At 39.0% G+C, this 12,036-nt stretch overlaps 1 protein-coding gene across 7 annotated transcripts in view; it reads right to left on the reverse strand.

Annotated features, from left to right (window-relative positions):
* Positions 1-12,036, reverse strand: part of RUNX2 (RUNX family transcription factor 2) — a 322,924-nt gene that overhangs the window by 136,307 nt on the left and 174,581 nt on the right. For all 7 annotated transcript variants that reach the window (XM_074333027.2, XM_074333024.2, XM_088795676.1 and 4 more), the window contains one exon: positions 10,506-10,667. In XM_074333027.2, coding sequence (XP_074189128.2) covers positions 10,506-10,667 — 162 coding nt within the window. The remainder of the gene's footprint in view (positions 1-10,505; positions 10,668-12,036) is intronic.

Raw genomic sequence — 12,036 nt, forward strand, 5'->3', positions numbered from 1 at the left:
TTTTCAAGAAAACAAACAAAAAAGGAGTCTGAAAATGACTTTGAACTACTGTTCAGGATAAAATGTCCAAAAATGACTTTGAACAATTCAAATAAAAGTGCTGTCATATGAATTTTATGTTATAGGATTTTAATTGTAAGAAAGCTTTTTCTATGTCACCTTTTTTCATCTTTCTAAGTTTCCCCTTGTAACTATTTCTATATATTAAGAAACCTAAAAACTAGCTAAAATAATCATGCAGTTTTTCTTTCTCTCTTTTCTACCAGCAGTAATCAATTATTGTTTTCTGAGAAATCAATGTTCAGTGAAATAACAAAATAATACTAAGACACGGGGATTTCAATGGTCCAGGTTCTATTTTTCCTGAAAGAAGTAAGTAGTCACTTAGCTGATATTTATTAATATCCCAAATAATAAATCTGTCAAGAATATTTATATGTATATTCATTCTAAATGTAGGGAAGAGGTGAATATATGCATATGTGCATATCTGTGTTCCAGCATAGAGGTAACAGTGTTGCTTCACTTTAAAAGAGAGAGTGGAAAATTTTATAATATCATCACTTTGCGAGGACCGTATTTGTGGATATGAAATTAGAAATTAAGGTCAATGGCAATTGTCATTCGTCTCCTACACAGTCCCACTTTTAGATCTATTAGCCAATTCCTGAGGACAATCATAGCACAAGTAGCCCTGAGGCATGCCGCACTGACTACTGCTCAGTAGACCTTTCTGCTGCACGCAGGTACTTCCCATCTACATGCCGAGCACGAAACCAGCGGTTACATAGAGATATAGCAAAGGAGTGGAAGGCCAGGCCCCTGGCCTAGGGGAGCTTTCAGTCTCGCTGGGAAAAGACAAGACCGTATATATTCTCGTCATACCCTGACAGACATTATGAAACCACCCATGTCAATACACATATTTTTTCAGCTGAAAATGTAATTGTTGAAGCAATTCAGAGTAAAAGTATAATCTGAGCAGAATGGAATTGATTTTTTCTTTTTTAATTTCCTAAAGGAGAAGGCTTTAAGTTGCTTAAGCTGCAGAGGAGCAAAAGAGATCTCCTTTCACCAAAATCCTGAGCGTCATTTGCATATTCTGGCATCTACACGGGCTGGTTTCATAATGTAACTGTCATATACGCAAAATGTCATCTCCTAAATGAGACTGAAAACTTCTGGAAGGCAGTGACCGTGTCTTCTGTTCACTTTTATTCATTGCGTATCTAAAGACATTTTAAGTATGTACTAAGTATTTGTTGAGCTGACTGGAAATGATTAAAATGAACTGAAGAAAGACATTCAGGTAGGAAGGAATGCAAGAGGCTACTAATATATTGAGTGACATTATAAAAATCCAAAAAGTTCTTGAGGGGCAAAAACTATTACCTGAATTAAATAAGATAAACCTAACAGGAATAACTGTAAATTATCATACTCAGATCTAAAAAAAAACCCCACAAAACTGTAAAAATAAAAATGGGAGAAGTACAGCTTGACAGAAGTGGCTAATATGAGACAACAGTGTAACATGGTTACCAAAGAACCAAGGTCACGTTAGCCTATACGAACAGGGCCTAAGAATGAAGAAGTTTGGGTCTGCATGCCAGACATTAAGAGGGACACCGACAACCTGTAATGTGCCTAGAGACCGCTGACCAGGACAGTGAGGTGAGATAAAAGCCTGTCATATAGCAAGGGTCTACAAAGGGGAGAGGATGGAGTGGTGGGATATAGGAAAAATCTTTTTGAGAAATGGTCATTGTCAAAACCAGATCTTTTGCTTTGTTTTAGAGGAATAGTTTTGCTTCCGTTTACAGTTTACTTAATACCATGTTTCCCCGAAAATAAGACCTAGCCGACAATCAGCTCTAATGCGTCTTTTGGAGCAAAAATTAATATGAGACCCGGTATTGTATTGTATTATATTATACCCCGTATTATATTATATTATATCCAGTATTATTATATGGTATGATATGATGTTATATTATTCCTGGTCTCATATTATAGTAAAATAAGACTGGGTCTTATATTAATTTTTGCTCCAAAAGACGCATTAAAGCTGACTGTCCGGCTAGGTTTTATTTTTGAGGAAACACCGTATTAATTTTTGCTCCAAAATACTCATTAGGGTGTATTTTCAGGGGATGTCTTATTTTTTCATGTACAACAATCTACATTTATTCAAATACAGTCATGTCATCTTCTTCTGGAACATCGTCATAATGTGCTAAATGTGTCCATCTGGCTGACAATCTTAACTGGGGCTTATTTTCGGGATAGGTCTTATTTTGGGGGGAAACACAGTATAATCTCTATCAGATTCTCAGAAAAGACTTTGACACTTTATTACAGGATGGCTATAATTAATGTCAGATTCTAAATTAGAAATCAAAAATTCTATTTGATCATTTGGTTTCAAGCTGGAAGTATGTTTTGGCATTATTACTAACTGTTAGCAGCAAGTTCTGGAAACAGATGCAGTCTTGATATGTGTTCTAAATATGAAACACATTGCAAAGAGACTTGGAGATAAAAATACATACTGCTCTGCACACTCTTACTGGGCTATTTCCTGTCCTTATCAGCAACAAAAGTTTCTCTTGTTTTGCCCTTTCTTTGTTGTTCCAGGTGAATAAAATCTTCTTTCTTCTTTTTCCCTTTCTTCTTCCTTTTTTTCTTCTACATGCTTATCTTCTTCCTCTTTTTCTCTCTCTTTTTCCCCCCACTAATGCTTGTTTCACTAACCATCTGGTGAGGACCTACTGTGTGCTGGGTTATAAGGATTCAAGAAGATGTAAAACACAGTCAGTGTCCTTGAGAAGTTTACCTCCTATAAAAAGGGAAAGGCACGTAATCCAATTATTATACTAAAGGAAGAGAGGCACACATTAGAGGTGTGTCCAATGTACAGAGATGAGAAACGGATGAGTGTAGGTGACAGTGATTCACTGTGAGGAAAATGGTGGTTGGGAAAGGTATGCTTGAGAAGGATCAACAGAGCCAAGCCCCACAGATAACACAGAAGTAGACTGGTGTGGCAGTATGAAACTGCATAGTTAAGAAATACCGGCATTCATAAGAGAAAAGGAACATCCTTTACCTGGGAGAGCTGAATATTGGGGAAGGCAGCTAAGGGGCCACATAAATGGATCGTAATTTTTAGGTGACTCTGTTCTGTGTTTGAACTGATATGAATGACCCCCCGAAGGCAAATGTTTAGTAATGTGCCTATGGGCAAACTACGGAAAAACATTTCAATTTAAAAAATAGACCAAAGAGATGAAAAGCCATTATCTGGACCATTTAGTGATACTTGCTGTGACAGAGGAAGTGTTTCCACAGGAAGAGATGCCTGAAATGCTTTCTAAAAAGAAGTATCACTGACAAAGTCAGTGACTAAAGGAAATGGTGTGCTGGTGTTCCAAAGTGCAGGGAGAGCAATCGAGATGTTTTAAAAAACATTATAACATTTCTGCAATGGAATATTCAGTGGTAAAAAGAAATGAGCTGTCAAGCCACGAAAAGAGACAGAGGAACCTTACATTCACATCGCTAAATGAAAGAATCCAGTCTAAAAAATCTACATACTATATGATTCCAATTACATGACATTCTGGAAAAGGCAAAAATACAGACAGAAAAAAGGTCAGTAGTTGCCAGGGGCTGGGGGGCAGGTGAGAAGGAATAAATAGGTGAAGCACAGGGGATTTTTAGGGCAGGGAAACTATTCTGTATGACTCTGTAATGGTGGATACATGTCATTTACGCATTTGGCAAAACCCACAGAAGTACACAACACTGAGAGTGAACTTAATGTAAACTATGGGTAATAATAAAATGTACCAACATTGGTTCATCAATTGTAACATATGTACCACACAAATGCAAGATGTTAATAATAAGAAAGGGTGTATGTATGTGGGGGGGCTGGATATAGAAACTCAGTAGTTCATGTTCAAGTTTTCTGTAAATCTAAAACTGCTCTAAAAATAAAGTATTAATTTAAAAACAAATATATATATGTATATGTGTGTGTGTGTGTGTGTGTGTGTATATATATATATATATATATATATAAAATAGTATGTTTCTACTCTTTTGAAGTTAATGACACAACTTAGTGTTTCCACAAGCATCCATCAAGCAAGGCAAGCTTCCTTTGCTGGAAGTCCTAAGAACAACACAGCCCTGGGTAGACACTATCTTACTCTTTGAAGAACCCCTGAGACAAGTGGGTTGGCCATTTTGAGTAATTCACTTACAAAAGACCATTGAGACACAATAAATTAACTGACAGTACCTGAGAATAGTGCAAAGAATCTTTAGTGACCGTGAAATTGAAACTCAGGTTTCCTCAGTTAAATTGCCTCCACCCTCTCTTCTTGGATCCCAGGGAACCACAGAAGCCACTGTGTCACTAGAAAATCAACTTGAATATTTTTGGTGAAGGGAGGTTCAAATCCCCAAGTTTTCTCTTAAGAAAAGAAAGGGATTGCAGTAAATCTTTCAATAAAATTTATAACCACGTCTTTGCCATCCCTGCATAATAAGCATGGTCCCCTTCATAACTAAACCTTTCTCCAGGCCTGGGTGGTTGTACACGTATCAAAAATAAATACTCACAAAAACAACTGACGAGAACCACGTATAAAAGCAGTCAAGCCACATACACAAATTTCATTCTGAGCTTCCACCCCTCAGTCTAGCTACAAGTAACAGTAACTAGTCATACAACCCAGTTTAGTCACCTTTGTGAGCGGCACCAACTATCCCCAACTGATCCAATAGGGAGGGAAACCACTTCTTGAGTCCTCAGCACCAGTAACTCAAAAGTTATAGTAAACTGAGGTCCAGGGATGCCCTGAATCTGGGCCCACAGCAATATGATAAAAAACATCCTCTGCTCGTGTCAGAAGATAGCCTATTTTTAGAGAAAGCAAGATGAACTTCAACGTATAGAATGCAAAAATAACCCAACAAATCACAGTTAATCATAGAGAAGAATATTCAACATTCAATTGGTAGCACAGGGCTTGCCTTTGTTTAGGGTCCATTAAATTTAATATCTTCCCCCTCTGTGGCTTTAAACAGAGAACTCCTTCAAAATAAGAGTGGCTCCTATTAAAACTTAATCACTTGCCCGTGGCTGCTGTGGCAGAGGTGTGTCTATCAAACAGGTGGCTCTTAATAAAGGAATGGTTCAGTAGTAAAAAGTCGATGTTCCACTGTTTTATTGTGGTGGGTTTAACTTTCTGGTTTATTAGTATTAATTGCTGGAGTTTTCCTTTTAACCTCTCCTAAGGCGTCACTCCCTCCTATGAGTTAAGAGTGGCCCTGCTAAAATAAAGGTCCACATATACGCAGTTCATTACTGAAGCTGCTTGTTTCAAACCTTGAGTCAGGGGACTTGATAGAAACTCAGTTATAAGGGACATTTACAAATGAATTGCATCAAGCACCGCTGGGCTTGAAATTATATGAAACAATCCTCCTAATATACCTTGAACGATCAAATCGGGTTTTTCCACTGGCAATTTCTAGATTTTGTGGTAGTAATAAAATACGTTCTAGTAACTTTATTTATTAGGCTAACGCCTGTTCTGCTGACCTTTGGAAATATAATAGTTGAGCGAGTAAGAGTCATGAAAATGGAAACATCTTTAATAGTCCTGTGCAGCTGATTAAGTGGAATTTTTTGATATTTAAATATTTTGAAAAAAGAAATTCAAGACTATATGCTTAAACAGGAAAAAAGAAAAACCTTCAAAAAGATTGCAGTTCTTAACTCTGTCTCATGTTAAAAAAAAAAAAAAAAAAATCCTACACATGCAGTGAAAAATCGTCCATATGTGCATTGGTCTCTCCCGGAGTGAGGCAGACAACACGTATGACCCTTCTCCTGTATCTCTAATTCATGTGTCCTAAGTTTCTAAGAGTCCTCCACAAAGCAGTCACAGAGGGCCATGGGCACAGTGACCAAGACCACAGAAAAAGACCTGTGTAAATCCATTCCTACTCGTGGATGCCAAAGAGTGGTACACACTTAGGTTAATCGGAACTACTTCCCTCTGATGGGTGGGACAGGGGAGGAGTTATTGGCAGTGAACAAACCTAGGCAGACTCTCCCTTCAGAGGCCTAACAATAGCTTATAACCTGACCTATAAGTCAGAGAATCAGACTCAATAAACAGATGTGTTTCTTTTCATAGTAGGATAATTACACAAATACATTTTGAAAGTCAATCATTATTCATTTACATAGTATTTTGTAATGACCTCCAAAAACGTAATTATAATCTTTGTGCTTTGAACATCAGAAATGTCATGGGTGATAACATTATGACGATGAAAACGATACGCAGTGCTTTAGGTTGTTGTCAGATTTACTGGAACTCACCTTGCCTCACCTTGCTCTTCAACAGAATCGTTGAGAAATAACTTTGACTACTTCTGTATAGCGAATATTCTTTTAGGATCATATGACATGAAATAACGTATCAAATCACTAGGGGTCAGGGGTGCTACTTAAATACAGATTATTATGGAATAAGGCCACGCTTATCATAGCAAATGTGGGAGGGAAGAAGAACCAAGCCCTACAGGGATTCTCTGTCATGGCTCTAGGCTGGTTTCTGAAAGTACTGTTTGATTTTTATAATTCAGCTGAATATGAACTAAACCCATTATAATAAGGTAGACCCTATTAGTCAATTGCATGACAATAATTTATTGATCAGTCATAAACGTGTAACTGCAGCTATTGTTCTTATATTATAATAGTTAAGGCTACTCAAGGTTAAGGAAATGTTTCCTGAATCTTTGTATTTCACCTATGAACGTCAAGACATCTGGTTTTGTATCTTTCTCTGCAGTAAAGGAGGGATCATGGGTAAGATACCTTTATTGTATTATTTTATTTATACCTTGCTTCCATAAGGATTTGAGGTAGACTACAGGAACTATACAATATAATAGCATTGTCATTACTGTAATTCATTAAGTTTTAGCCTTTACAGCCATGAAAAATTAATCAGAAGAAAGAATACTACCAAAAAAGGAAGTTGTAAAATTGGATTCTCTGAAGGTCTTTAAATCGATTAACCATGGCCTTTGACATGGTCTTTTAGGATGAAATGGAATTTCTTTATGAACATGTCTTTCTGAAAGATCTTTCTGGTTGCTTTTATTCCCATGATCCCTTGGAAAAGAACATTATCATGCCTAGTTACATGTTAAGTGTAACTCAACATTCTCTATTTTCCAACATTATAACTGAATAATTATTTTCTTTTAGTGCTTTATTGACTTTATGTGAATGGCTCCCAATTGCTTTTAGCTCTAAAAATATTCATTACAAATCTATAGAATAAAAATGATAATAATGGCAAACATTGAGTATTTCTGTGTGCTAGGCACCATATTCTTTGTGAGTACACGTGAATATTAATTCACTTAAATGTTTCATGGGTTTTTATGTTAAATATGCTCTGTGGTGATCCATTGATAAAGCAAATAATACCCCTTGAAAGTTAGATGTTTATCTACTTGATTCATGTAAGCCAGGGTTTGCCTGCAAATTATATACAGATACATATTTTTTATAAAAGTAATAGCTTCATAATATCAGCTACATTCTGCTTAGCACATAATGTGGTTCAGGCATGTCCTAAGCATTGTTTAATCCTCACAGTAACCCTAAGAGGGAAACATTACATTTTTATTTGATAAAAAATAAAACTAAGTTTCAGAGAAGTCAGAAACCTGCCTGATATGTGTATGAGCTGGGATTCAAACTTGGGTCTGAACCCCCAGTCCTAGTGGATATAAGTAAGGAATTTTACTCTTTCTCACCCATGATCATATGAGAATATTTTGTGTAGCCTTTCATAGAGGGAGATGAGAACTGATTACACAAAAACATGAACTGTTCTGGAAAGCACCCAAAAAAGTAAACATAGGACTGCTTGGAAATGGAGATGAAGGGTAATATTTTAGCTGTCCGTGTTGCAGAGAAATAGCATCCTGGACCTTAGGGATGGCTACAGCTATTGAAGGGAATAATAACAAGACAGTAACTGTACAACTTGGCACCTCACAACCTACGAGACAGGCTCCTCTCCAAGGAGCGTCCTAGGACTGGACCCCAGGGAGGAGAAAATGGCGCTCGCTCCAGATAACTTGGTCCCTAAGTCCATTAGGCTGCACTCTGGGGTGTGGGCACAGCCCCATACCCAAGAGTAAGGTCAGGTAAATCAGGATTCTTCCAGTTCCCTGACAGTCCCCGTCTAGTTCTTTCTTCCTGTTTCCCTGCATGCTGACAAAAGGGATTTTCTGTTCTCCTCACTTTAATGTTTATACAGAACCTCCCACCCTGGTACCGTGTTCCTTTGCCAGTAACAACTCATAGAAATGTTTGGGGCAGGAGGAAAAAAAACTGGACTAAACTCACTTTTAAACTAGTTTAAAGCAGAGGCTCGTTCGTACCTTTGGCCTCAGATCAATAGACAGCTGGATAAGTAACCAGTTTTTGCTCCTGCTGCCTCCTCTGTTTATGGAAATATTCGAAGTAATGATCAGTGAACACACTTAATCCTGTTGTATTATACATGTAAATGATAAACAATAATGACTGCCATTTATGCAGCATTGTCTCAGGGTAATTTTCAATGGTTTTCCCATTCAGTTCATATACGAATACACCTAAGTAATAAAGTGCTGTCGATAAGTGTCTCCAACGCTACAGTCACTCCTGGGTTTTTTTCCTCTAGGTACTGCCAGAGGACAAATAGCAAACTCTGCTTCAGCCACAGAAGGTTGGACAGATGGAAGCCCCAGAGGACCCTAAACAGAAGCAGGTTGGCACACATCTGTCCTGACAGGGTGTCAGGTTGGCCCTATGTGAAACAAAACAGACTCAGTATAACATATAGAAGAAGGACCACACCTCACTCAACACCATCCAACACTGTGTCTTTGATTCCACATCAGCCCCTATTGTCCCCCTGTGCCTTATGCACCCTTTCCTGTGTCTTTCATTGATATTTGCCTACAGGAAATAGTCATTCCAGCCAAGGGAAATGATAACTGAAATTCTGTACTTTGCACAATTCCCCCAATGAATAGCATGTGATTCATGAAAATAGCAGTCATAATGAAAAGTGGTAACACGGGTTTCCAAGGACTCTTGCGGTTCTCCCTCCACCCCTCTCCTTTCCCTACTCACCCCTATAGGAGTCCATCTGCTGCAGAAAATGTGAAGGCACTAGGACCTGAGCGCCCTTTCCTGCTATTCGCTTGAGAAACAAAGCCTTCCCTCCTCCCAAGTTGAAAGAAATAAAGGAGTCTGAACTAATCAAAACCTGCAAGCCTGCTGGTGGAGCTTCAGCTTGTCAGTGATGCAACTCAGCGGAGTGAGTAACGGCTTCGAGCTTTGCAGAAAATGAGAGAGGGAGAGAAACAGAGACAGAAACACAAAGAGAAAGAAAGAAAGGCATTAACCTGGCCAGGAGTCAAACAGGTGCATGGAACCCGAACGCTGAGAAGAGTGTCTGACAAATAAAGGATCCAACTGTGTGTGCCTGTGGGTCTACTTCTTTATGTACGGGGGAGGGAGGCCAGGGGCAATGCTGTCGTACGGACTTTGGGGGTGAGCTGAGAGATAATACTTTTTCTTATTCAATAAAAATTGACCAAGAGCCTTTAACTTAGCTTGTCAGTCTGAAGTCTTTGTGGACACTTCCTGGCTCTCTATGGGGAATTCTCCATGAGAGAGAGGTGGCTGGGCTGTTGACCACGTGTACTTCCGCCATAAGCCACAGACTTGCGTGTTGCCTTTGGAATGGTGGATGTGTGGCCATGGAGGCCACCACACAGAGCGAGAGCAGTGTGCTCTACAATTCATAGAAAGGTGGCCTTGGTCTCAAGGTGGCCGCTCAGAAGCCACACGTTGCCTTTTAAGACTCTTCCAGGCCTCACTGCACTTCAAATAACTAGTTTCTGATAAGGATCTGAAGTTTGCAGGCGCTCTCTGTTGAAACTGAAACTGGTTATCATGGACTCCTGGGCTTTCAAAGCTTTTACAAAGGGAGGGCTATGCAGTGACTCTGTAATCTGGTTTACAGGCAGGTGTTAGAAAAAGAAAGGAACACAAGCAGAGGAAGGCCTGGCATAAGACCCTCAGGAGAAGGCCCTGGTTATGAGACAGTGCCCACCAATGGGGATACAATTCAGCAAGACTAAAAGTGGGTGGCATTCAATAGCATATTAAGAAAATTATGCCACCTCCGGTGGATTTTCAGTCTCTTGACTTAAAATATTAAGAGTATTTGATAACCCCATAATTCAGAAGACCCGATCTGCCAGTTGTCAAACCCTTGCCCACATGCTTCTTCTAATAGAGAGTTACTGTGAGCATAGATAAGACAGACTTGGCCCATCCTGCAACCCCGACCCCACCCCTGCACAGGAGTGGGTTTTAGTTAAAGTGTGGTCTTTACCTGAAATGCGCCTGGGCACGTCGGTGATGGCAGGAAGCCCAGTGCCCCGCGTGGAAGACAGCGGGGTGGTAGAGTGAATGGATGGGGACGTCATCTGGCTCAGGTAGGAAGGGTAAGACTGGTCATAGGACCACGGTGGGGAAGACTGTGCCTGCCTGGGGTCTGGGAAAAAGAAGAAAAATCTTTAGTATACCAGCTGCTGTGGCCATAGAACATGCAACCCATACTTAGAAAGGATAAAGCGGTGGGGGGCAAAGGAGAATATACAAGGTCTTAATTTATTTTCTACAACCCCACCCTCTCGGGGCCTGTATAGCACAATGCTTTCTAGACTCCAAGTCTCCGTGATAGTAACAAAATGGATCATGCATAGGACTGTTGGTCTCTCTCTCACATAAATATTTCTACTTGGAAAGTCTAATAGTCACTTAGAAAACAATCTGCTTCGGTTATGTTTAAAAAGCTGAATTCCATTTTATTTATTTTCTAATGTTACTCCAATGAACATGCATTACAGTTTGTTTTTTTTAAGTTAGAAAAATTTTTGAACAGTTTACATGGTGTAAGAACAGGTGGAATGGTGCCTTTTACTGTAGTATATCCAATTCTACTATCTTTCAGACGTGCTTTTTGGTTTTTCAAGTGCATGATTCCATGATTTTTGCAAGGTTCATTTTTCTTCCCAGGCAGGTCAACAGGATGGCATTTTCTAGCATGGTGGTTAGAAGGATGAGGATAAAGATGAGAACAGAAGAGGTAGCACGTAAGAATAGAATAGAGGGGAGCTGGTTATATTATTCTCCTGGTAAAGTTACTCCAGAAAATAACCTTTAAGAAAAGACAAAACTTAATTTTGAAGTCAACTACCATGAAGAATTGAAAGGTTTCATCACCATCCAGACAGTAATGACCCAAAATAGGACAACAGGGAAATATCTTTAATCCTATTGGAATCTGTTTAAAAGATGCCACGTGTTTGGAATGTGACCTGGTGTCATCCACAGTCACTGTAATAATAAAAATAATGGACAGTCAGTCAGCTTGTTAGGGTTAACGCTGAGCATCGACAGTATCTTCTAATGCATCCCTAGGACTTTCTTGGAGGCACCAACTCAAATCAAGGCCAGCAGATTTATCAAAAGAGCCTCAGTCTATGTAAGAAAAAAACAAAATGTGCCATATACTCCCGGGGCCAAAAAAAGGGTGTATTTCAAACGGTTTTGTTCTTACTTGATGGCTAATCAATCATAAGCAAATTTCTCTTCACTTTTGTTTTCGCTAATTTTAAAAATCGTTAATTTTTAAAATTCTAATACCCCAGGCCATTCATAAGACTGGTTCGTGCATTAGAATGGTTATGAACTTTGGAATGTTCAGCATTAGCTTCACGTTCTGAGACTTCTACTTGCTGACTGTGTGTTTCAGGCTAATTAGTCAGTGACTCTGAGCCTCGGTGTCCTCATGTGTAAAAGTGGGTGGGGGGTAATAATATCTAACTCACAGGAATAAGAGAATTACATGAGAAAACTAT

The sequence above is a fragment of the Rhinolophus sinicus genome, chromosome 2, assembly GCF_057876585.1.
Source record: "Rhinolophus sinicus isolate RSI-liver-muscle chromosome 2, RSI-T2T, whole genome shotgun sequence".
Taxonomy (NCBI): Eukaryota; Metazoa; Chordata; class Mammalia; order Chiroptera; family Rhinolophidae; genus Rhinolophus; species Rhinolophus sinicus.